Source organism: Dicentrarchus labrax, unplaced genomic scaffold (genome assembly GCF_905237075.1).
Source record: "Dicentrarchus labrax unplaced genomic scaffold, dlabrax2021, whole genome shotgun sequence".
NCBI lineage: Eukaryota > Metazoa > Chordata > Actinopteri > Moronidae > Dicentrarchus > Dicentrarchus labrax.
In genome coordinates this window covers 6,313,522-6,341,521 of record NW_026136701.1, presented here as the reverse complement: position 1 = coordinate 6,341,521, position 28,000 = coordinate 6,313,522, and the positions used below count along the sequence as shown (strand labels likewise).

Sequence of the window (28,000 nt, the reverse complement as noted above, 5' to 3'; positions counted from 1 at the left end):
TCCAACCCAACCCATAGGAAGATCACTCTACTCACTCAAGGACGCGCCCCCCAATACACACTTTGCAGGAGAGAGAGAGAGAGAGAGAGAGAGAGAGAGAGAGAGAGAGAGAGAGAGAGAGAGAGAGAGAGAGAGAGAGAGAGAGACATGCAGGTACTAACGGGAGGTGGGGAGGGAAGCGCAGTCGTTGCTGGCCGTCGGGACACCAGGAGAACAGGAGGGGATGTGTTGTTGTTGTGCCGATGGCTTTCTTTCTTCTTCCTCTAAGAACTCGCCACTTCCTCCAAACGGAGACGCAGGTGTAGCCTCTTTAGCCTCCCTCCACCCTGCTGCTACCTTTCCCAGTTTTCCATGCGCCGCGCCTCTCCTTTCAAGTCACCAAAGGAGGATTTTACGCGCCGGAGTGGGAAGAAATAACACCATGTTAAATGAAATGTGGCGCGTGTCTTTTGAGCGCCGTACGTTACCGCGGCTGTGAATGTGAAGCCGGGTCTGCACCCAGCACAGATGACTTGAACCGGGCGGCAGAGGCGGTTGCAACTACAGCACTTGTTCCATAAAGAGAAGACTCATTGATAACCATGGCTGACCAGGTAGGGGCGAAGCATGTTTTCCACCTCCATCCATCAAGCCCACCTCGTGCGCTCTGCACAATAGACTAGACTACACGCGCACACCAGGTAGACACACACACACCCTCCAATGTGTGTATCTGAGAGAATAGCAGGAGATCTAGTCTCAGTGTTTTTGTGCAGTTTCTCCCTGTCACACTATCTGTGTGTGTGTGTGTGTGTGTGTGTGTGTGTGTGTGTGTGTGTGTGTGTGGGAATTCAGTTTAGAGTTTGGAGCCTTTTTCCACCCTCAGGATATGATTGGAATATTATTGGAGACTTCCAGTGTGTCTGCACTACTCACTACTGACTTTATAGTAACCTTTATGTGCCAGTGTACATGTACTGGGTTTTCTGTGTGAGATGGTTCAAGGATATGTTGTGATATTTGCAATCTGTAACGGGTTGCAGTTAAAGGTGGTCGATCCATCGACCTGTCTCTCTCTCTCTGTCTCTCTCTCTCTCTTGGTGGACCATTTTATTCCTCCTAGATCATTTCATAGATACTCATAGGTTTGGAAGAATCCAAAGTACAGTAGACAGAACTAGGCTGCAGCTGGCAGAGAAGCAGCAGTCAGGGTAATTGGGCTTTAACGACGGAAGAGTAAAAACATTGCCTGTAGTATTAATTTTGTATTGTGCCCTGTTGTTTGCCCTAGTTTCTCGGCAGCCTGGCGAGAGAGAGAGAGAGAGAGAGAGAGAGAGAGAGAGAGAGAGATTAACCCCTGGCTCAGCCCGCGGTCAGAGTTTCCTCTCTGCATGTACAGCTCCCCTGAGCGCCGCTGACAATAAAGGCCATGCTTAATTGATTAGCTCGTTCAATTAACCTAATTGAGCTACCTGAGTGGGTCTGTGAGAGTGATGTATGGGTGTGTGTGTGTGAGAGAGAGAGAACGTGTGTGTGTGTGTGTGTGTGTGTGTGAAAGCAGCCACACCTCAACTGCATGTATGAATAAAACCATACTGTATGTACTATAATGTCCTATACTTAACTACTGTAAAACTTCTAATAATAGCCCGGGCGTTTATTTGCTTAAATCACTGAAACCCCCCTGCCTTTATTTGGGACAGGCGTCTATTTGGGACAGGCGTTTAATTCCTTTAGCACAAAACTAACTCAAAATAAACTCTAACTGCAGCTTCTCTTGAGATTTTTGTTCAGCAAATTTGACAACTAACACGATTATTCTGATCGCTTCAGAGGTTTTTTTCCTTCTCTCTTGTTTACCATGTAAGTCAGAATGAATTAACGTTATACTTTGTTGTGGATCGTTTTCGTAAAATATAGTGAACGATTGAATTGTGGAGAATCTATAACTGATCTAATGATGTGCAGCATGTACATATTGACAGAAGTTTAAACATTTATATTTGTGTAGGAGATTGAAACAACTTAAAACTCGCTCAAGCGGGCGACCCGTGGGTTTTAAGAGGTTTTTTACATCGAGATAATTTCTATAAAATCCAGACCCGGCCTCTATTGGAGACCTGCGTCAATTAGGGACCCTGCTTTATTGGAAGTTTTACGGTATACAACACTATATTACACTACACTGTACTGTACTGCAGTGCATCACTTTACTACAATACTACAATATACTGCATTACAATACAATACATTACACTGTACTGTACTGTACTGTACTATACAGTATATCACACATCACACTATATACTGAACTACTTTACTAGACCGTGCTACTTTGAAACATATAATCAAACAACAATAGTCTACCACACGATACTACATTATATTACACAGTACTTTATTATACTGTATTATACCATACTACTATACTATACTATAGCGCTGGGCAACAGGATAACAAAAATATGTAGCAGTATTTTGTATTAATTCTGGCGGTTTCAAGGTATATTACAGTATTTTTCTTTTGCATGACTGGGCCTTTATATAGGTTTATAGAGGTTCTTTCTACTGTCGAGAGGAGTACAAAGAATATAAATACATTTTAATGGCATCATGTATGCTGAAGGCTTTGATTACTATAGGGTTTTCTAAATAAAATACAATAATATAAAAAAAGATAGAAAGATACTTGTATAAACACTATGAACTGACATAATATACTCAAGTATTTAAGTATTCGAAAATATCTATTGCACAAGTAAGAAACGTAAGAGTTGTTGCAGCTGTGCACCAGTATGGCAGTGGATGAAAAATGTATTATAGGGGACATTAAAACTGGAATACAGGTTCATCTGGAATATTGCCAACCACTACTATACTACACTAGACTACACTATACTATACTATACTATACTATATATATTATACTACACTACACTATACTATGCTATACTATTACTTTATTATTCTGTACTATTACTATATTATTCTCTCCTAAACTACACTATTCTAAACTATACTAGACATACATACTTTACTGCATATATTTTACACTAAACAATGGTATTAATGCTATACTAAGCTAATTATACAGTATTTAAAGGATGGAAACCATGTAATGTTGATGCTATAGGAGACAAAGTTACCACTTTATAAGGTACACCTGCACAATTTAACAATCTAACCCAATCCAATCCAAGTTTAAGCTGCCCTGAAATAAAGTTCATAATCTCTAGTGTTCGTTAACACTGTGACGGACAGGTGTCGATTCACCTCACTGTGATCCGTGAGACTTTCCACTACGGTAGTGATGAACTGGGTTGCATTATATTCAAATATGTTCTTGTTGTTGTGTCAATCCCCTTTAACTTAGCACCAATACTGTACTTAGCTTGGCCACAGGCGGATACTGGGCCACAGATGCCCAGGGGTGCGGCTGGAGCTAGATTAATTGCTGTATTAATATTGATGAGGGCCGTCTATGGTTGACCTGCTGCGGCTGCAAACACACACACTATTATGCAAATGCACACACACACTTTTTCTCAGCCAAACTATTGTTCTGGAGGAAACCGTTGACAGCTTTCCCTTTTTTTTTAGACAACTAGGGATGGAGATCAAGACTTTATGTTTGTGACCTATTTCTGTGTGAATTCATGCTGAAGTCACAATGCACACACTGTGCAGTATAGAGCCACCTGACCACACTTATGCCCTTATTACCCACAGCTGCAGCCTCTTTTCCTCTGTCCTCTCTCTCTATGTGTCTTTATCAAACTGTTGTCTTTTAGCATCCTCTTATCTTATGTCACCCCCCCCCCCACTGTCTCCCTCCTCTCTGAGGCTTCCCTTTGACACACGCTGCATCTTCATCAGCATCTTTCTCTCACACACTGCCACTTATCTGTCTCACCTCCACTGTTATCACCTCCCTCCTCTTTACACACATAGGCACACACACAATGGAAACACCCCTCCCCCATTCCTCAGTGATAACATTTACCAGAATAGACAGTGTTACAGGTAGATATGTTGGCTGTTTGGACCTCCTGGACTATTTTAAAGTACTGGAGACCTCAATGCCAAATGTGTGTTGGTCAATGGCTCCTTTCTAGACTTACACGTCTTTTTGTAATCTGTCTCAATTTCATTCTAGTACAGTATGTTTCTCACTACGGCGGCCCCCCTCCGCCGCGGGAGCACACCCCTGCCTGTCAAACACCAGCTGCGGAGGGAAGAGGCCGTGTCCGAGGACTGCGATTGGATCCCGGGCTTGGAGGAGCCTGCCACATTGCCTATCAGTGACACAGCGGTGCCTCGAGATGAATCCTTCAGCCAATCAGCAGCCACCCAGTCAGCTTACCACAGCCATGGCGGGGCACTGAGGATAGTGCTCCTGGGACAGAATGGCGTGGGCAAGTCGTCGCTAGCCTTATCTCTGGCTGGGCAGTCGGACAGATCCCTCTCCATAGACTCTGAGACACAAGCATGTGGTAAAGATTCGGATATGGTTTTGGTGGAGTGTGTTTTTGTGTGCATGTGCACCTGTGTGTTAGGACTGGAGAAGCTTTTTTTAAATCAGTCTCAAGGTTTAACCTTAGATAAGCTTCATTTAGACACTGGAGTTAAAACGGTCACAATTCCTTACCGAGAGTTAGATGAGAAGATTGATACTTGATCAAGACTGATCATGTCTAGATGCTAAATATATTGCTGGCGCTAACATAAGCTTAGCATAAATACTGGAAACGGGGAGGAAAAAGCTAGCCTGGCTCTGTCCAATGGTAACACAATCTGCCTACCAGGAGCTCTAAATTTAATAATTAAAAGGTCCAGTGTGTAACATTTAGGAGGATCTATTGGCAGAAGTTGAATATAATATTGACAGGTATGTTTCCATTAGTGTATAATCACCTGATCATAAGAACTGTTTTGTTTTCATTACCTTAGAATGAGCTGTTTTTATCTACAAAGGGAGTGGGTCCTCTTCCAGGAAGGCCGCCATGTTGAACCGCCATGTTTTTACAGTAGCTCAGAGCGTACAAAGCGAACACTGGCTCTAGCTGGGGCCTTTACATTTTTTTTCCAAGTTTCGTGGCTGCCGTAGTTTCTCCTACATGCTTGGAATGGGAGGGTGAGGCAAGGGGGTTGTAATCTGCAACTACACCGCTAGATATCCTAAACACATTTTATCTTGTTTGTCCACAGCACAAAAACCAAAATGTAAAAATGATGTTTTAAAGAGGTAGGTTATGTTCTGGACTTCTTGGCAACTGATCTTAGACCCAGGCTAGATTATTCCCCCTGTTTCCAGTCTTACTGATGAGCTAAGTTAACACATGCTGGCTTTTACTACATATTTAGCATACAGACATAACAATGGTATTGATTAGTAGGTGGATTTTTTTGTGTGACCTTTGGACGGGGCCATGCTAGTTGTTTCCCACTTTTTCCCAGACTGTATGCTAAGCTAAGCTAACCAACTGTTGGCTGTAGTCTTACATTTAACGGACAGATATGATACTGGAATTTTATTATCTAACTCTCGGCAAGAAAGCGATTAACAGTATTTTCCAGTCTGGGTATATTTCTCTTTCTCTTTCTTTCTGCTTTGGCATCTGTCAGTCAGTAGGTCTGTCTGTCATACAGCTTACTGCAACACCGAGGATAATGAACTCCGGTCCTCAACCATCCAACCAGCCAATCGATAAGTCAGTGTCACTAAGAGGCGACCACTCTCCCTCATGCATAAAGCTGACTTACCCCTGACTCACGCCATACAGTATTCATTACTGCCTGTAGTACACTCTGATTCATGCATCATAAATGGACAAAAAAAAGCACTTTCATCCAAGGAGCCTGTTCACATTTCCATGATGGCGCTCTCATCCTCATCCGGAGTCATAGCAGTGTGCTAAATTATTCTATGAGCTACATATCAAAATTGCAAGGTGTAAAAAAAAAAAAAACACTAATCAACACCTATTTTATTAACACTTCTTCTGATAGTTTTGAGCAGATGCTGTAGTGCCATATTCGCTCCGTGAGAGGGATAACGCCTCACCAATCAATACGTGTCCTCACCAAGTAATTACCAGTAAAAGACAGCAGATTAACACCAGGAGATTTGGCATGCTCACGCCTCAAGATAGACATGTCATTCATCATTGTGGGTTTCCCCAACCTATTTTAAGCTGTTTTGGGTTAGGGTGCATTTTAAAGGCCACCATGCAATTATGGGTAGTGTATTTGCTAGAGGTGTATTGATAGTCAGCTCTCAGTCTAGCACAATACACAATACAGTGTTCATGGGCAGCCATTTTCACCTGTTTTACTTCTAACTATATATTTTTTCTTTTTACCTTTCAAGTAAAATGCAGCTTTTTGAAACATTTTCCTAAAAGGATACGTCTGTATTTTATATATATTTTTTGGTGTCAAAAGCTTCTTTTTTGCCATAAAATTATTAAAAACATGTTGCTGAGCTACATTGCTACACTGGGCAACACTTTCCTTCATTACTTTGAGCATGGATACTGTAGATTATTTTAAGTCCGTTCCGTCCCTTTCATCTTTTACTGAATCTGTTGTAAAAATTCAATATTGCAGCAAATGTGTATTAATCCGCTGCTGGAAATAGTCTCCAACAAATACAGAATTTACTCCCATTTGAGTGTCTTTTGCTAAAAAAGTACAGTGCCCAGCTGTTGTGAGGAATTACTGAGTCCTTTTCAATAATAACAATATATATCTGTCCCTTTTTAAGATGTATATCTTAAATCTATTCATCTAAAATGTACTAAACATTGTTGGTTTTGGTTTTCTTTTCATGGGATTTGTTGATCATAAGAAAAATCAAGAATATCTCCAGGCTTATCCTTTAAATTGGAGTATAAAATGTCTAGATAAGAATGTCTTCATGAAAGCTAAAGAGCAAATGTCTCAAATTGGCTGCAGTAACATTTTCCAAACATGTCAGTTGGCCACACAACCCAATTTAAACGTCTTCACAAAACTGATTTAAGATTTCTGGAATAGGTCAAGAACATTTTTAAGACCTAGATTAACTTGTCAACATATTCAGGCAGCAGTTAAGACCACTGACATTTCACTTTATTTAATACCGCAATTCATTTAGACTCCACAATGCATACCGTCACATTTTTGTATTGCGATACACAGCAGTGCCCCTAGCATTTAATGCTGGTGTCAGTCAGCGTGTGCTGTTTTTCACTGTGTTTGACATGAGTATTTGCTTGCAGGTGAGGGCTACGAGTGCACAGTGACAGTCGACGACGAGGACAGCAAAGTCATATTCTTCGACAACTGGAAACAAGTGAGTTATGGACTGTCAGCTTCACACCTCAGTCACTGTTATGTGGTACGGTCCAGGACTCCCTGTCCAAGGGTGACCCCTTGCCCTCTAAGCCAGCTTCTTCTGGTTTAGACGTTCTTTGCCTGGAAAAAGCAATTTGTTGTATTTCTGTGATGGGCAAATTATTTGTGTGTATTCGAGTGTAAAGAGTGTGTTCATACTTTTTGCTTTTATGTGTGCTTTTTATGTGTGCCTGTATGCTAGACGGTACAGGGAATCCTGCAGGAGCAGCTGGGCTCACTGTACTTCAGCTTTTTGAAGTTCTCTCATCCGGAAAAGTGGAAATCACTCTGACTGTTAACCTTGCTTGTTTCAATTCAAATATACAGTTAACAAGAACATTTTGGCAAGGGCTAAAATTGCTGCGGCTATGCATCACCAACCTTCTGAGCTGAACAGTGTGAATGAGTTGATGGGACCCTGTGGCGATGATTTTTGAGCAGGAACGACACGAGCTACAGCAGGCCGCGGCAGAGTACAATAACAGCTTGTCAAAAAGCTCCTTATGACACTGAGGACAATATGAAAAATCAAAAAGCATGCTGTCATTAACGGCTATTAATAATGTGATGAAACGGGAGAGTACTCTAATTAAGTGTGGAGGGTGGTTCATCCCTGATGCATCTCATTCCTGATGTCCAGTCGGCCTTCAGGGCTCTCCCCTTAAGGTTAAATTATTCACACACAGCTACATTTAGCTATGGGGAACTCCACTGGAAACTCACTCGTTTCTACACATCCTCACTTTCCCTGTAAGCTCTCACCCCCAATCTTATTGCCCTTCCTTCCTGCGGCTGTCATCATCTCCAAATCTCCCAGTCCATTCACTGTCTTTGTTGGTTTTTTTTGGCTCTTGCTCGCCTCTCTCTACTGGCCCTTTTCTGCCATGGTTAAATCTCACTGAGAGTTAATTACATTTGTTATTCTGTGCGTGTTAATACAAGGCAGGGCATTAAGGCTGAAGCAACAGACGCAGGCCAGCGGGAAGCTTGGAATAACTCCAGGGCTGTCAGCAGTGGGGGGAGGCAGAGAGGACTGGACAGCATCCCAAATCATCCGCCAATTCATGCTCATGTTTTTGTGCTTTTTTTGTGGTAACGTCCTTATATAAAAGACACATTCATACATTTTAAAGATGTGGAGACAGATGTTGTCCAGCTACCGGATACGTGTTGGTGGCCTTAAACTGGCATTAACCGCCAGTCCCAAGGGGCAGGGTTTCTGGCCTTGTAGCGAGCTGCAAGCATTCTCCACAGGGCACCCCAACCTACACCCAAGTTACCATAGCAACATGCAAAGACACACACTACACTCTCATGTACGCACTTGCAGGGCTGACTTAATCACTCACTCACGCATAAGATCATGCTAGAACAGTCAGCATCCGACGCTGTTGGCTGCTGGGCTTCATCCGCTCTCAGCCCGATCAGCACCTCATCATTCCCTTGCAATACAAACTGCCAAAAAATATGAAAAACTGTTGCATTCACATTCAGTGATTGCTCCTTCAAGTGCTTTCTTGGCCTCACTCACAGCTGATTGACACATGAAGGTCTTGCTGGAGCTGTAATTTTCCCAACTGCAGTGCAGAGAGTGGTGCACAACAAACTGCAGGTAGAGCTTACTGTAAGTGCAGAATCACATAAATATATATTGTCTGTGCTGACAGACGCTCCTGTGTACGTGCCCAAGCTGCAGCGTCATGTGTAAAACACACCAGCATGCACATACACAGAAGGCTGAGAGTCTGCTCAGCCAGACGCTGGGACGTTGCGAGTGTTGTTGAAGTCACGGGGTTGGATGGTTTAAATAAGTCATCCATGTGCCCAAAATAGAAACACTGGCACACTTGGCCTTGACCTAGCCAGCCCATTCTGTCCTTCGCCTTTAGACTGACATTGGTTGTGTAATGAATCTCTTAAACATCAAAGTGGGTTCTGCATTTAGGGAACCAAGTTGGAGATTGAGGTCACTGAGGACCAGAGGGCTTTCTCACCCTTTTCTCAGTGTCTGTGTGTCCGTGCATGTGTCTGACTTATTCCAAGTTCCGAATTTCCATTATTATTTGATAGTTTGAAATTAAAATATTTATTAAAGACAACCAAAAGGTGCAGCCTGAGGCTTGGAAAAATAGGCCACTGATGTGTATGTGTGTATTTATCAGCGTGCAGTGAGGAGAATTTGCTGCTGGCCCGGAGGACTGGATCGTTTATTATGTTAAAGCGAATTAGAGAAAAAGTCCAGGATGTAATTTGGAAGAAGATAATTGCTGCTTGACCACATTCTTTTGCACGATTAGGAGGGAAGAAAAACATCGTTCCACCATGCAGTTCTTGGAACAGGGACAGATTTTGCCGTTGTGTCCAGGGAGTTCCTTCCCTGGACATTTTTCTCTTTCCTGTTTTGCTATTCTGCAGCCTTATGAGAGTCGTTCTGGACTATTTACAGTTTCTCGTTTCTTGCCCTGATCCATATAAGCTATTATACCTTAACAGTGTGTTTGCTTTAGTCTCCACTGGGACTCACTACTGAGTTTGTTTGTGTGGAATACTCTGTGTGAACCAAAACCAAGTAATAGAAAAGTTTAAGTTGAAATCTCAAGTCCCGCATTATATTTCACGCATAAATATATCTTATAAAATAATATCAATTTTAAATGGAGTGTTCTAGATCAGGTGGATTGCCGACAGCATCTTCTGATACAGCTTTTCTTGAAATAATTTGACTAAATCTACGTCTTTGTCACTAAGACATTTGGTCACATCAAAGATTTCCACTGATAGAGTTGAACTGACAATGCAGCTAGTTTATCAAGTTTTTATCAATAATGATCAAAACAATAGAAATCACTTAGGGTTTGAGCTCTAAATGAATCTATCATCATCACTAATCTATCAACACACACTAAAACATGATGTGACTACAGTAACCTAGCCTGCTAGAAAAAGGAATTTCCCCAACATTTATTTTATTTTATTTACTTGAATTGGCATTATCTCTAAAGCTGTCATTGTAACGTTGAGTTAGGCTACTAATAATGACAATAAATCTTGCTAACAAACATTAACATGACGGAGCTGTCTAGCATGGTAGCTAATGGTAAAAAATTGCTTTTCATCAAATTCAAACAGGACAGAAAATTCTCTCAACTTTATTCTCCTCTGTAACAGTGTCACTTCACTCTCAACGGCTTGAATAGATCATCATACATTTTCGTTTTTCAAAACTTCTGATTGAGCTCTATATCATAAATTATTCAGCTCATTTGACCTCAGTCACAGAGCAGGCAGGCAATAAAGAGCCTGATTGGTCCTCCTGTGTGCATTTAACCAATTAGCTGTTGGAGCCGTTTTTAAACCAAGTTAGAGAATGACTTTGTAGGTTTTTTTATTATAAGGTAATGCCTAAAGCTAAACATAAACACAGCAAGCCTACACAAAATGTTACTAATGTAAGTTGTCAAAGAATAAACAAAAAATTGGAATATGTTTGTATAAATAATGCAACACTATTCTCCTGGAGGGAAATCCTCATGTATCCTCCCTCCATAGACAGGTCAGAGGTCAACCACAGAACAGCATCCCTGAAACCGGTAGGGATTCGGGGATTTGCTAATGGACAGTTCGGCAGGGTGGAGGCCCCCCATGCCGCCATATTAAAGCTTGAATCTGGGTCATGGAGAGAAACTCACTACACCCCCTTCCTGTGTGTGTGTGTGTGTGTGTGTGTGTGTGTGTGTTTGTTTGTGTGTGCGTGCCTGTGACAGGTGGTTGGATGGTCATGGCATAGGCTACAGTAGTCTGGTGCACTGCGGTATGTCTGTGCGGTGATATCAGCTGCATTCGTTGGTGATGTGGTCATTCGTGGTCACTTGTGGTCATTGGTGCTCGGCTTATGCAGCGCTTACGTGTGTGTGTGTGTGTGTGTGTGTGTGTGTGTGTGTGTGTGTGTGTGTGTGTGTGTGTGTGTGTGTGTGGTCTAACCAGGCCAGATGGCCTCTGTAATATATTTCCTTGGGGAAGCGTTGTCTCTGTGCAGCCGAAAGTAAGTGAGAGAAAAAGAGCAAACCCACCAACTCAGCATTCCATGTGCACTAAGCTTTGTCATCCTATTATCAGATTTTGACTTAGCTACCAGAGCAAGGTGCTGCTCTGTCTCTTCAACTTGCTTCTGCTCCTCCCTCCTCTTCCTTCCTCTTTCCTGTCTTTCTTTCATTCCCTTAATCCATCACCCCTGCATCTTTATTGATCCGCCTGCCATTTCATTTTGCCCTGACAGGCAGTCAGACAGATAGAACACAAGCCAAAGAATCAGATGTGTGCAAGGCTCACGTGTTTGCTTTTGATAAAGCAAAATGGTAGCATGAGCGTCTATGTATTTATTTGTGCATGTGGATGTTTGTGCAAGCAGGTGGGGATGTGTTTGACCTTTTGTTTCCATGTAAAGGCCGTAAGCTGCTTTGCTCATGTATCTAGTTGTGCAAAAGCAAATGGACTTGGGAGCCAATAGATTGCTGTAGTTCAGGTTCTGTGGGGAGCATGTTGTATAATGAGGAACACACACACGTGCCCATACACTCTTACAAAATATGGCCAAATGCTGTGTTTTCTCCCTTTTTTCACAACTGGAAGCAATAATAGTTTGAGTGCTTGCCGAGCCACAGCATGTTATGCAAATGTTGTCTGATAAGTGATTCATTGTACTCACTGCTAATGGTTACTGATGTAGTGCCTGGCTCTAGCAAGTTGGTGTGTGAGTGTGTTTTTTAAATGCATGGTAAGGTATGTGTGTATAATGTGTACTGTTTCTGTGCATGCAAAAAGCTTGTGAAGCGTATGAAATCCATTCCACTTTAGTGTTAGACGCTGTTTTTCAACCACAACCCAACTACAGCTTCTCACAGGACGTCAGACCCGCTCAAACCATGATAACTCAAAAAGAAAAGCCATGTCTGTGTGTTGCACTGATAAAAAACGGGGTTGGAAACCATGCTTCCTGTCAGGTTTTATTGGATGTGTTTTCCTTATCTACATCTGCGCCAGAAAGAGGAAGTCGTGGAAAAATTAATTCTTACAAGACTTGGTTTGGTCTGTTTATTGGTAGAACAGATAGGCCGGTCTGACTATACTGTGAGCCTTCTATTTTTGAAAATAACATTAATCATGCTATTTGAAGGCCTGAATGATTGCCCCATCGGACTGTGTTTAAACAGAGTGAGGAGCTGCTGCAGAGCGGTAAGAAGAGCTCGACCAGTATATACGCATAGTATATTTACATTGTGTGTTTATGTTATTTTTGTGGCCTCAGAAATTCCTCACTAGTGGTAAGTTCCATGAAACTAAAGCTATCAGTGAGATAGATAGTAAAACACAGTCATAAATGATGGGAAACAACATGAGGCACTTGGCAAAGACATTCCAGGATGTAGCCCAAAGCAGCAGTCTCCCACCAAAAACAAGGTCATTATTTATTCATAATTTCAATAAAGCCAGCATTGTAAGTGTAGCTTTGAATACAAATCAGGTGTCATTATTATAGTTGTGAACTTAATGTTATGTATATCTAAGTATGAGGACCTCAGTATTTGGAAAATCAAAATCTTTATATTTTCTGAAGTATTACAACACTAGATGGGCAAAAGTATGTGGACGCTTGAACATTACAGCTATGGTTGTTATATATAACATATAATTTCATAATCATGACTATAGTCTAAAGTATTAAAACCTAATGGTCCAGTGTGTAGGATTTAGTGGCATGTAGTGGTGTAACTGAAGATCACAACTCCCTCGCTTCACCTTCCTCTTCGCTCCTGTATAGTGTTTGGTTTGTTCCTTCAGGGCTACTGTAGAATCACGGCGACCAGGAAAGGCGACCCATGGCGTCTGTAGATAAAAACGTCACATTCTAAGGTAACAAAAACACAACGATTCCTATATTCAGGTGATTATACAGTAATAAAGACATACCTATGGATTGTATGTTCCATTTCTTCCAATAGAGACTCCTAAATGTTACACACTGGACCTTTAAATATTCTCCCTTAAAATTCCATACCAAACATAGGCTGCTAAATGTGTGCAACAAATTAAAATTGTGGGGGAAAAAAACATTGTTAGGTAATATTTATTATTAGCGTAATTATTAACACTCAGGTGTAGGTGGGGTCTGATCCGATTTAGTCAACAGAACTGCGAGGCAAACAAGGCAACAACTGTCTTCATCCTCCATCACACTGATTCGAATATTGCTAAATTCTGATTTGTTCATGGAAGAACGTGACGTCCCCTTTTTCTAACAGAAATCTCTCATGTAAAATAAAACCAAAACTGAAGTTTGGGTAAAAAGAATGTATTTATGAAGGATATCCCATAGCTTATAGTAAGAGGATGATTGAGAAAATAGGTTTTTAAGGCCTTTAAGATTAAGTTCCCTTAATTGGATCTGAGGGGCCTAGACCAAAACCATGAAAAGCAGCCAGAGACCAAAAGCACACTGAAGTATGTACGCTGAATATGTGTCCACATACTTTTAGCCATGTAGTGTAGCAAGGTGACGAGTGTACAGGAAGATGTCAATCGTGAAAACCTCACAAAGCCTCCAAATTTCTTGGAAAATAACACGAGCCAGAGAAATTCTTTGTTATTGAAACACTGCTCGCTGCTTTGTGTGTATTTGTGTTTGAATATGTGCTTTGAATATTACTGCGTGTGGGCTTGGCTTTTGTGTTTGTTTGTCAGTCCATGTGAATGTGTGTGTGTATATGGGGGGAGTAGGTATTGACAGATGGCCTGCTCTCTGTGGACGGAGAAGAGCTGCTTGATCGAGAGAAAGAAAGCGAGAGAAAGTGGGAGAGAGTTGGCACCTGAGTTGCTCTGCCTCTGTTTTTGATAGAGAGGCATATTTACTTGGTCACAGTTTTACTCCTCAAGCGTTCCATCACACTCCTAATCGAAGTCCACTCTGGGTTTGTACTCCTTTGCTTACAAAGATTAGTGTCTCTCTCGCTCTCTCTCTCTCTCTCTCTCTCTCTCTCTCTCTCTCTCTCTCTCTCTCTCTCTCTGTCTCTGTCTTGTTGTTTCCATTCTTCCTCTTCATCCCTGAATCAGACAGTGACAGGTGGTGGAGCCGCCTTCCACGCCAATGCCTCCCTCCTCCTTTCTCCGCTCCCTGTCTTTTCCTGTGCGCCGTCAAACAGACAGAGTGCCAAGGGGCTCCCCGTGAATTTCCTGCTCCAGGGTCTGATTCGATACTACTTGGCCGCTTTAGAAGCTGTGAATTTTTCAGGCGTCTGAAACTCTCTGGAGGGCAGGAATTTACCTTCAGGGGCTGTGGATGTAGGGCAAGGCCACCCGCATACTCACACACACACACACACACACACACACACACACACACACACACACACACACAGACAATACGCAGTCGAAAGCGAGCAGGCAGATTGGGTTATCTGGTGGGAATAACATGTTTTCATATTGATTTAGACACCAGCTCTCATGGCTTCAGACTTCTATTTCCACTTGAAAAACAATTTGATTGTGTTTGCTGTCCTATAGGTCAAAATTTTGCAGAATTTTAAAATAACACAATGAAAGTTATAGATTAAAGCTTAAACCAACCCTCAAACAGCATTTTACCAATTCCCTCTAAGAATGTTTACAGTTAAGTCGACAAAAAAGCCTCTGAGCTCAATACTGTAATGTAAACTTAATTTTCTGGTATTGCCCCATAAACAGTGAACAGTCTGTCTCACTCCAAGAAATCCATCTGGATATAAAACAATTATTCCTGTAGGTCTAATTCTATACTGGGTCTCCATTTAATCGACAGAGAATGGGACTTTGACTGGCATAACGCTGTGGAGTCTGGTCTCAGGTTTCTTTCTTTGGGAGAAAAATAGTTTGTATTGATTGTGCTTGTCCAACTTAAGATAAAATGTCAACTCCACAGGCCTGAGGCAGCATTGTTAAATCCAACACATTTTGAGACTTAAAGATAAGTGAAGATGCCAAGGCTTCCAAAAATGTGAAAATTGTGTAATAAGGTAAAAGAAAATGTGTAAAAAAGCACAAAACTTCTAAAACGTTCCATTAGATTCAGTGTTCCAGACATAAAGACACAAATCGTATTTCTGTAGCATCAGTGAAACCCTGGATCGAGCAGATAAAAATGTGGTGCTGTCAACCAGAGTGGAAAAATATTTCTGTGTCTAACTTTGCAGTGGAATACACTGTAAACACAACACTGGCATATTATCACATAGTTCTTACAACTGAAAGTTGCCTATTTACACATCCAGTAGACTATGGCAGTGTTTGTTTGTAGTCATATTTCTTTACACCTGGCAAATGTCCAATATTCATTAAAGCATATTTGTTGAATATGAAAACAGTACATAAGACAGATAACCTGTAAAAAAAAAAATCAGTGTGATAATATGCCCCTAATTTTTTATAAATGTTACCTACTGCCATTTTAAAATGGTGAAATTCATTCATATTACCAACAACCCACAGGGGGACACATCTGGCCCCTAAAGCAGCTAAATGCATGACTAAAGTAACCAGCTACATTGTCTGTCTGCCGTTCGGTGCTGGGCAGGAAGCGTACAGGCATTAACACTGTAATGTTTTGGGCCATAAAAGCAAAACAATGAGCTGATAGATGCTAAAACGCTCCATGGAGCTGAGGGGAACTTTAAAGTTTGGGTGATAATTCTCAGTGGGCTCGTCATGAGCGGCGACTTTAAGGGGGATTCTAGGAACCGCATTGTTATTGTTGTTTGGACATATTCCAAACAAAAACAGTGAATCATCTAAGCTACAATGCTGTGTGACACAAATGGTGCATACATAATCCACATGACCACAGGCTTCAGACTTAAATCCAAAATTGGATTGCATTTTACTCTGCACACCACGTGGAATTAAATGTATTAAACCCTGAGCCATATGGCAAAGCCCCTGCATGTAATATCACTCACCAAATTAGCAGACCTTTGACTGATGTACACAATATTATTAAATTAAATGATCAAATGATCAGCTGGGTGGGATTTGGCCTTGAATTCTGCCTGGATATGATCACATCAGTTGAAATATCATTCAAGTTACAGCCAGGAAACCTTGCCATGACCTATTTTACACCCATGAACCACCTTCGGTCCAATGCAAATGTTGCTGACAGAATCAGGGAGAGAAAGCGAGAGAGGACAAAGATGGTCCCAGGCAGTTCCAAGCTGCTGTTTCTGCTAGAGCCACTCGGGCTAATTGAGTCTCTGTGACAGGAAGCCCCGACGGGATGTTGGTGGTCACTGCTAAAAGGGTCAGGAGATTCAAAGTGAAGCGTGACATGCGTACAGTCAAGTTGAGCAAAGCCTCCTCTGCGTCCTCTCATGGGACAGTGATAAAACTTGAGTGAACGCCTGCCTGGCGTTGGCACTGATGTCCTTTCAGTGGCTAAACTCTAGCACAACAAACAAACAACAAAGAGGGACTTGAGATGGAATCTGAGAAAGAATAGGCAATTTGTCGATGGCATGTAAACGATCTTGTGCAATGCTACTTGACATTCCACACCTATTCAGCTGTCACTGGATCTGTCCATGATGTATTCAGTACTAATACACTCCACTGAGGTGTGTGTTTTATTAATGTGTGTGTTTGTATCCCCAGGACCTGTCCACTCTGCAGTGTGATGTGTGCATCCTCGTATTCTCAGTGACTGACAGGCGAAGTTTCCACCGCACCGCCCAGCTCCGCCTCCTCCTCAGGGAGTCCCAGCCACAGACACCAATCATCCTAGTGGGCAACAAGAGCGACCTTGTCCGCTCCCGTGAAATCAGCTCAGATGGTAGGTAGAGGGAGGGACAGGGTCAATTGGCTGTTAGCTGAACAGCGATCGTCCAGTCATAGCTTAGCAACAATAATAATAATAATAATAATAGTGCAAGTTCACACTAAAGAAGAGCTAGCTCAAAGTTCAGTTCACACAGATTACAATCAACTAGTTCATATTTCACATGTATTCAATAAGGTAACAGTCTCAAAAAATGAGTTTGACTCGGGTGATGGAACTTTGCAGCTTGTGGTTTAACCCTTTGTTGGTGATTTCTTGTGCTCATTATTCACCTAATGAGCCAGCGTTCCACCGTTTTGTTTTCCTCTCTCTTCAGTGGTTGTAAGCTCCATCAGAAAATGAAAGTGAAACTTTAGTTTAGCCTGGCATTGTTTCCCTGTATACTCCTTTTTTCCAGTTTTAATTGAGTTTTAACTCGGCAGTGCGTGAGCGTCATTATCTCTCGCGGGAGACAACACTGACGCCAGGTCTGTCAAGCTGTGGGTTTCTCTGTGTACTGAAGCGGTGTACATGTGTACTTTCCATATTCTAAGATAAATTGACATCCACCACAGCGCTTGCAATTAAAAACAGAAACCTTTGTGATTTTAACAAAGTTAAACAATGATTGCTTTGCGAGCACAGAGAGCCCAACTATAGCTCCCTTGAAATTTACAAGCGCTATACTCAACGTCATTGTATCTTCCTCCATATTCATAAAACTCACTATCGCTCTCTTCTAAAGTCATTTTTCCCTCTTTTTTTAACCTCTCAGAGAAGAGGTAAAAGAGACCTCATCTCTGCACCTCTCTGTCCAGCTCTTATTACACTCATGTCTGAGCCAACCACGGCCCCTCAACTCGCCCGTCGACTCGCTTCTGTCGTCGAGCCGGGCTTATTGGAAATGGATAATCAAAATATGGAATAAATAACTATTTGAGATTGTTTTTCAAAAGAGTTACTGTCCTTATATAGACATATAAGTGAGCCACACTCCATGCTGTTAAAAAATGTTGCAAGGCTGGATTTTGTTGTTGTTACAAATGTCAAGGCATTTTGAATGAATTAGAATTTTCGTATTTCTAAAAAGTTCAGGTTTAACTGAGGCTCTCTATTTTAGACTGCTTTAACTGGAAATAATAAAAAGTCAACTGAAGATTGAGCTTTCAACCAAGTCGTTAGCTTGATTAGCTAGCTATCTGCAACTAACAAACGCTGCCAGTGTCATTTCAAATGGAAGTCTCTTTTTTCAAGACTTTTGTCTACCTCTCTCTGATATCAAGGACCCATTGTTACAAAAATGTATAAGAATTTGTAGTGATAAAACTACCACCGTTACCATTATGAACTGCATATTGTAACCTATGTGCAATGCAATGTGTGACAGGCATAGCAAAAGTAACCGAGAAGCACAGAGATTACCAGACGCATTAGTTTGCATCTGCCCAGACACAGGCAGCAGTGAACAAACACCAGGCTGCTGTGTGAATGATGCCTGAGAAGAAACACATCAGAAAGATTGAAAATGCATTCTCTTATTTGCATATTTGACTTTCCAAGCAGCTCTCCAATAGCAAAATCACAAATAGAAAATGTCTTGTAATCACAATGATCTGGTAGATATTGAGGCTTTTTTCTGGTTGTTATAATGGATAAGAGGGCCTAAATGCCCAAAATGCAAATGTGTAGTTAAGAGGCGCACAATGAGAACAATGGTAGTGTGCTTTGTGCAATTACTCATCTATACCATCTATTTACTCTTTTTTTTGTCTTTCTGTCTTGGCTAATCTGTCTCTCTTCCCTGGTATTTTACCATAAATCTTCCTCTCAGCCAATGCCGTCTCCATTAGAAAGACTCATGGGGGATCTATCTTTGATCTGCAAAATCAATTTCTTCACTCTTTACAGTATCCAGGGAGAAATGCTCTCATGGTAAACTCCTTATGAGAAGCAAATTCTATCATCTTTTATTGTTGTAAAGGTGTGGAAATATACACTATGAAAGCCATTTGGCTTTTTTATGTTTTATTGTTTTACCACTTTGAATTACACTGGGTGTAATTTGACTTTTTGACAATGATGCACAGAAAGAAAACAAATCTACAGTTTGGGTAAAAATAAATATAAAACACAAAGTAATAGATAACCTTGATTTGACCATTTAAGTCCTATTTAAAGGTCCAGTGTGTAACATTTTGGAGGATGTATTGGCAGAAATGCAGTATCCATAGTTATGTTTTCATATAATAACATCATAATTTCAGGTTAAATACACCTGTATTTTTCAGGGAAAAATTACATTGTGAAGACAAAAGAACATTCCAAACAAATCCACCATTAATGATTGATTATCTCACAATCATAAGTGTCATACAAGGAGGATGCAAGATGGTCCACATTCAGTAGACTCAAGGCTGTAACTGCTGCCAACATTGCCCCTATTAAATATTGATGGGGATGAATACTTAATGCTGGTGATAATTTTGTGTTTTATATTTGGATTTAGATACATGCATGTGAGATTTGTTTTTGTGTGAGAGGTGTATTTTTTTGCTTGATCATTGTCAAGAAATGTCAAATTTCCTCTATTGTGAGTCAATGTAGTCCAAAGTAATTGTATTTTTACCGCATTGTGTAAGTGCTGCAACAATTCATAATACAAAATGAATAAATCAAGTGAATCTAATATCTCACTTTACTCTGGTAAACTTTGGTCTGTACGCTTTACAAAGATTTTAGGATTTGGCATGCCACACTGACGCAAGGTCTTGGCAAAACAAATTCACTGAAGAGGAAACATGCAGTGCTGTACTGAATCCACTTAGTGATGCTTGAAAATCCACTGAACACAGATCACACCACAGGCAGATTGTAATTTTGCTAGACTTTAGTGAGTGAATTTTTTATGTATCACTGGTGGGCCGTCCCATTGTCTGAACGTCATTAATGTTTCAGATAGAAAGTGGTTGCAGTGTCTGTAGTTGAAAGGGAGGAATGACTGACAGCACAGTTTCACCTTGATTTGAGCTCGCATTCACAGTTTGTATTGTATCAATTCAAAACTTTATGGTCACATATTCACATATATCACATATTTTCACCTTATCCTTCCCTATCTAATCCTCTGGAGGGGCTCCATCTTTCTGTGCCCCTCGGCTCCTCTGGTTATTGTTTTGTTTTGTTTTGTTTTTTTCCCAGATGGCATATCTCTGTTTGGATTATCTCTCCCTTACAGGACACTGCCGCTCTTACTATCTTTATGCATGTTTGTACTCGCCATACGTGCACAACTGCCTTGCATGTACACAGACACAGCGACGGCACAAACAAGCAGACGCACAGCCTCATCTCTCTCCATCTTCTCGCTGCCTCGTGTCAGCCAGGCTGTTTCAAAGCGAGGGCTGTGATAAGAGGGACGAGGAGAAGAGGAGTGACAGAAGGAAGGGCAAATGTATGAGAATTGTGTGTGTGTGTGTGTATGAATGGGAGTCTCAGTTGTGAAGAGATGTGTAAAACGCATTGTGTGTGTTGGGGGAGAGTAGAGCTTGTTTTGTTGTCCTTGAAAGAACCACTTTGAGTTTTTAGACCTTCAAACTGAGGGTATTTTTACAAAGGAAGGCTGTATAGGTAGTTTTATATCAATGCATTGGTCTTTCCATACATCCGTGAGGCGATGTTTACCTCTTCTTGGAATCTCTGTCTCCATAGCTTCCCCTGCCTGTATGTTATTCTGTAGCTCTCAGACAATCCTGACCTGCCTTTTTTGTCCAATTCTGTCCTTTAGTAGCGATTCAGAAATGACTAAATTACCTCCCTAAACCACTGCTGCTGGTCCTGAGAGGCTTTAAAGGTAAATTGTCTCATCTGCAATCTGTAGAAATTGTCAGTGACCAGACGTGAATTCAGCTTTCATATACAAAATAAGTCTAAATTATGACTCTTTACAAGAATCTGCCCAGATAGCAATGTGGTTTTAGTCTTCACTTGACTCAGCTTTTAACGTTAAAGCATTTCTGATGTTACCACAGAGTGAAATGACTCGCTGTGATGTTAAAATATTATTAGTCTATCGTGCTTTTACTTTTAGCTCTTTTTGAGTTACTTGAAACTCCTGGTCGTCTGACTGCAGATAGACAGACTGTCCCCGATATAGTCCTCAGGAGCTGGTGCAGGCTGAAGCAGAGCTAAAAGGAAGGGACGGAAACATGATTCAAATGGGATGCTAATGCTCCATGTGTGCTAGGTGTGGAGTAGTTTGCTAACCCGAGATGGGATTACTGAGTGCAGCTTTAATGCTGTTTGTGTAAATGACTGTGAGTTGGGGCTGCTAATAATAACAGAACTGTTGATTAGTTAACAATCAAATTTGATAAATCAGTGCTCATCAGCAATAACTGGGTCTCTCAGATAGCCTAATGTGTTAACTACAGGCCTGAACATGGGTAATGAGTGTGGAAATGTATTCTTGTTTATTTTTGATTTAAGATTTTAAATAATTTTGAATTTAGAAACAAAATAATCAGCGGCTGCATTTAAAAAAACATATACTGTATGCTATCAGACATAGTATAGTCTTTATTGTGCTAACCACTTTGTCTAATCCTCCAAGGAGTCAGGGTTCAGATTTAAGAAGATTTAGGATTATGATTAGAGATTACTTGTATGATTTAAAGATCCAGTGTGTAGGCTTTAGTGGCATAGCAGTGTAGTTGCAGATTGCAACTCTCTCGCTTTACCCTCCCCTTTCAAACAAGAAGGAGAAACTATGATGGCCATGAAATGCATGAAAAACGCGAAACACCCTCTCTGAAGCAAGTGTTTGGTTTGTCCCTTCTGGGCTACTGTGGAAACATGGCAGTTCAACATGAAAAGCCACCTGCGACCTCTGTAGATTAAAAAAGACTCATTCTAAGGGTTACAATTCTTACAATGATACACTAGTAAAACAGTCCTATGAATATTCAATTTTTAAGGTTTCAATCTAGTTGTTTAGGACAAGTGAAGCTGAGAGAAAGAACAGACAGACAGCGAGTGGAATCTTCTCATAAGGACATAAGAGTAGTGTGTGTGTGTGTGTTTCTTGTGTGGAAACCACAGTTTGAGGTGAAATCGTGTTTGCTTTGCTTTACTTTGCAAGTTAAACAGAGGCAGCAAGTGTAAAATTTGTGCACATCGATGCCTGCACATCGCTGTCGACTCAAGTTCGGTCACGGCTTTGGTGTATACTTAATAACACAAGTGGAAGGGGGAGGGAGGGAGGCGAGCTATGAATAATGAGAGATGCCTATACTCAGCATATTCTCTCTTCATGAAAAAAAAAAAAAGAACAACCCAGGAGCAAGAATGTGGTCAGCGATATGGAAATGCCCCGTCTCTGTTCCCAGGGCGCCTGACAAGGATGTTCTTATGTTCTCTCTGGACAGACCGCATGTATTCTGGCTGATATGTGAGCCTGACAGGACGCAGATTGGCCTGCTAGCTAACATCCTCCTTAAAGAACCTGGGCCCCGAGAGTGCTGGAGACATAAAGTCTATTTATGGCATATACAGTGACACTTTTATTCTGCTATTTCTCCCCCCCCACACACCGCTCTCCCCATCTTTAACACACAGTGATACACTCACTGTCACACTGGGCACATATTTATCATTTGTGCAATTTGGCTGTGGTGTGGCCCTGCTCCTCGGGGCTTTGATTAATATCTGGCTCCGTTTGCTTACTCGACATTCTCTCTGTCTGTCTCCTGCCTCTCTCCGTCCGTCTGCCTCCTTCCTCTCCTCCTGCTTGTTCATTTTATCTGCCATCTTGCCTGTCGTCCCCTCTCAGCATCTCCTTCTTCTGTCTTTGTGACTCACATGTTTCTTCCCATTCGTCTTCATGCCTCTCTCACTCTGTGTCTTCTTCATCAGTGTTTCCTTTCCTCTCATCTCGTCTCATCTCCTCATTTCTGCTCGCCTCCTCACTTAGCCTCCTCTTCTGTCCTTTTGTCTTTTTCCTTTCCTTGTTTGCTCTTTCCTCTCTTTTCTTCTCCTTATTTCTTCTCCTCTCCTTGTGTCCTCACTCTTGCTTCCTTCTCTCTTCTCCTCATTTCCTTTCCTTGTTCCTTCTCCTCTCCTTGTTTCTTCTTTGTCATATTTTTACCTCTCGTTTTTTTCTCTCCGCTCCTCATCTCCTTTCATTGTTTCCTCTGCCCTCTTCTTCCCTTGTGTCCTCTCTTTGTTTCCTCCCCTCTGATTTCCTGATGTCCTGTCCTCTCCTCATCTCCTTGACACCTCTCCTCCTCTCTCTTCCTTCCTACTCTTTATTCCTCTCCTCATCTCCTCTCCTTGTCTTCTCTATGCTCTCCTCTCCTCTCAAATTTAATTTCCCAAACACTCCTTTAACAGGTCATAAAGACTCAGTTCAATTCAATCAGCTGTTGTAGGTATTAGGATAAGCCCTGTTGATCTGGTTTGGGATTTGTTTTTTTTTCTCCTCCCACTCTTACCTCACCCACTATTAGGTGACACAGCTGTGGGTGAACAGCTGCTGTGCGGCTGGATTATTACAGCCTCATCAAATCCAGTTCTGTTTTTTGTAATACCTGTGTGACAGTCTAAAAAACAGATGAACAGGTTACAGTGCAGTGACCGTAGTTCAGAATATTAACAAGGTTTTAACTAGATTTAATGAAGCATGTGTATTTAATAAATGATATACAGGTGCAGCTTATGAATGGCTTATTTGTCTCTGTGGCTTTCAGCTGTGTCACATGGTCTTCATTAGCAGATGGATTTTTATGTCAACAGATCAATCTCCATGGCAACTGAGCAAACTGATGAAGAACATGCGGTTGAAAGGTCTGGAAAAGTCAGTAAGAGGACCTTGAATTTAGATTATGTCAAACTATACCCCAAAAATTCCAACTCAAGGTCTACTTGCAAGCTTTAGTCAAGTTCAATCACATGAATTTACACCTTGACATTTCTTTATAATAAAGTACAAAGGACAACCTCACTGATTAGACAGGTTTTACACAAACATATTACCTGCAAGTAAAATAAACATAATCATCCATTACACTGCTTATGCATAAAACACAGTAAATACAAAACATCAACGCAACAGTTTAGGTAATTATTTAATGTTAATGTTTGTCTCAGAGGAACATATAATTCTCCATTTGCCAATTCTAAGCTTCCAGCAGCGAATAATAAAATAAGAGTTAATGGTGATAGTTAATGGAAAAAGACATTTAGTCTCCGCAGTAGTTTTACTGAAATGCTTAATTTAAAATCACATTTTGGGCAGTAGCCACTTGTTTTTCCTGAAATTATTCTTTATTGAAGTTTTTAAGAGCTTATCTTATTTAATTTGCTTTACTTTTGTTCTTTGTTTTTATCCTCTGATGGGTAGGTGATTTGAGTTTTACTTAGAGGTATTATTGTGTAAATCATTTTTCTAGATAGACAAAGGCAGTGACCTCACACTTTGCTGTCATTTTGAAATTATGCTGTGTAAATTTTATACAGTTATTATGAATACCAATAATAAACCTTAAAAGCCTTGCGGCTCTGAGCAGTGCAGTGGCAATCAAATGAAGTGTTGCTGGAAAAAAATACTATTTGAGCTGACAATGAAGCGCATTTGTTGCAGAATGATCTGTATCTGTCAGCTTTCCTTATCACCCAGGCATGTTTGACCAGGAACAAACAGACGCTTTTAGCTGAGATACTGAGCCTTGTCAACAACACGTTTAGTCACCTGTCCTTATCCAGGAGAGTCACATTGAGATAGACAGCGTTTTCCCATTTGTGCTGCAGCCAAGAGATTTAAGCTGAACCCCTCAGCTAGTGGCACCATTAACCCCATCCTGTCATCACTAGCTCTCTCTCTGGCTTGTTGTGTTCATTTATAACTGACAGATTCACAAAAGGAATACACAAATCAAAATTTTAAAAACGTTACAATGCATTAAAGCCTAGTTATTTTAATTGGGGAAAAGGACATTTTAATGTAACATTGAAAATTAGATGAGAATTGGCATAAAAAACACTTTTTATTAATTGAATATTGTCTGTGTGGTGTGCTTTGCCGCAGGGCCTTTATTTAAACTAGTGACCAGGTTTTTTTTTTTCTTACAGCAGGAACCATGAAATCTGGATGAAAATACATTTAAACCAATCCACACAAAATCTGCATATTTTTCATATTTGTGAAAAATCCAACTCAAGCTCCACTCATCAGCTTTTTACAAAGCTTTTACTCATCTCGTCTTCGGACAGCAGATAGGGTTTGCTCGATGGTTGTGGAGATGGATCTGTTATGATTTCAGCAATTCACTAGACCATGGGAATTTAGTTCGATAAAAGAATCTCAACTCAAGGTCCACTTACTAGTTGTTTCTGTTGTTGCTTTCAACTGTATGACAATGTCCTTATCTGTGGATGGAGGTTGCTCAGTGACAGGTAAACATATCTATCACCACGACAACTGTGCATCCATCCAATCACGCAAGGTGTGATCTGGTTGAAATCTCCGGAGAAATGCCAGTAAGTGGACCTTGAGTTGGGATTGTTTAGTCTTTCAAGTTTATCTTAAGCTGGAGATATACTTGTCTTTTAGCCAACTGTTCTCATTGTGGACGTGGTGCATTAATTTCTGAAGACACACAACCTAACAGTCCAAACGGACGCAGGATACTGGAGGCAGCAATCATGCATTATATGTGATATATATAATGTAAATCATTCTTTAGTATGAGTACAGGCATGTTTTGTAGTAGTATCCATTGTAACATTTCACACTTCACAACTCAGACAAGATTTCAACAGTGCACTGAACAAGAGGAGTGTCTCTTCCCCACACAGTGAGAGGCTGTAGATTGACTCCATTTGTCACAATTTGGTGCTGAAGAAGTGACAAATTAACACCTAAAAGAGTCTCCCAAACAGCAGTGTGGGAAATGTCAATCCAGAAGTATTATCTTGTGGTGATACACATCACACAGCAGCTGGGTCGTGGTTTGCTGGTTTCATGATCTGATGTACTTAAATTTCAAACTGCTGCCTCTAATCATCAGTTGCAGCTGCCAGTGTGTGAAGCCTCAATTAAAATGTAAAATGTGCACAAACATTTTCTTAAAACCTATCTTCCTCTCTCTCACCAGAGGCCCAATCCAGCGCCATGATGTTCGACTGCCTCTACATGGAGCTCTCAGCCTCCCTGGACCATGGCACCAATGAGCTGTTGGAGGCCGCAGTTCGGACTGCGAGGGGCGACTGCGTAGGCCCCGGCTGGACCGACGGGGACCCCGGGGCAGGCCGCAGGGAGAGCCTGACCAGCCGGGCCAAGCGCTTCCTGGCGGGTCTGGTGCCACGCTCGTACGGTCGGGACCGGGACCGGGATCGGGGGCGCTACCGGGAAATGAGCCGCCACCGGGGCAGCAAGATCCTCCGCCAGAAGTCCCGCTCCTGCCACGACCTCAGTGCACTGTGACACACACACACACACACGCATGCATACATAAGGGCAAAGAGACACAAGCCCACACATGTACACACATGTACACACACACATACACACACACCAGATTGAAGGTTATTAGGGATGGGCAGGTGCAAAAGATGGAGGAGGACAAGCGGGTAAAATGGAAGATAGTTGGGAAGGAAGACTAAATATAGGGACTAGAAGGATATGAAGGAGACTTGGACAATTAGAGATAAATTTAGCAATGGCGGATAAAAGAAAAGGGAGAAAAAGCCTAGATCAGCCTGGATCACAGCACTGAACTTTCATCTTCTCCCTCTTAGTGAAACCAATTTTGAGAGAGAAGGAGGCCAGGTTGGAGAGGAAAAACAGAGAAACAGATAAGGAGGTGAGCAGCATGGGTGAATCAGCGAGCACTCATTACCTGATGAGAGCAGGAGAGAGAAAATTAGTGACAATGCATAGAGCCATGCTAATTAGACGTGTGGTAAAACGGGAGGGTGATGGGTGGTGGGTGGTGGGGGGGGGCACAAATAAACACACAACGAAGTAGCACGCACTGATTATGTAGAGACTGATAGGAATCTAATGTATACCTATTGTAAACCCTGTTTTATAGCATGCCGAGTAGACGATCTAAGACATGACCCTGTAGGTTTTACTGGATTGACTGTACCTCAGTGGCCAATAGCTAATGCACAATCTAGCTAGTGTCTCTAGCAATGCCATCTCAAAGGCAAGACCCTTTATTTGTAACAAAAAAAACCACAAAAAAACGCTCCTTCTCTGCGCATTTTCTTTTCCTTTTGTCTCCAGTAACTGATTTGAAGAAGTGTTACCACCAATGGCATACGTTCATCTGTGATTTTTATACAAGGATAAAAACATCAGCCAAGCCATATTTCTGCTGAACGCATTATGAGCGATCAGCACAAAGAACCCTTTACCGTAGGATGTGGAGTGAAAGGAAAAACAGTCAAAATAGCTACAAGCAGGGATGACCAGACTGAACTTTTCTTCAATAGAAGCTGAGTCACAGAACGCTGGGATGTTCTTGAAGCACAGGAGGACAAACAAGAGAAAACCTAATCTACCTGTGGCTGTTTGATGTTTCCATTTTTCTCTTTTTATCCACTGGCATTATTGTGTGTGTTGAGACTGGATTCTGTGGGGGCTGGCCACACAGGTGACCCAAAAGAGAACGTTCTGGAAACGTTGTTCGGATATCTCGCCAAGCGTGGCGACGTCACTGACACATACGCACTCGTTTGTCACCGTCTACTGAGCACTCTCATCTTTCCACTGAGAATAAATCAATTTTTGTTTGACGTCCTGAA

At 41.4% G+C, this 28,000-nt stretch overlaps 1 protein-coding gene across 1 annotated transcript; it reads left to right on the top strand.

The window, feature by feature from the left end:
• rem2 (RAS (RAD and GEM)-like GTP binding 2) lies at positions 1-28,000 on the top strand. The gene is made up of 5 exons (XM_051404748.1): positions 1-593; positions 4,136-4,472; positions 7,242-7,315; positions 17,032-17,209; positions 26,344-28,000. Exons 1-5 carry the CDS (start codon positions 582-584, stop codon positions 26,670-26,672), a joined length of 930 nt encoding a protein of 309 aa, XP_051260708.1. The 5' UTR covers positions 1-581; the 3' UTR covers positions 26,673-28,000.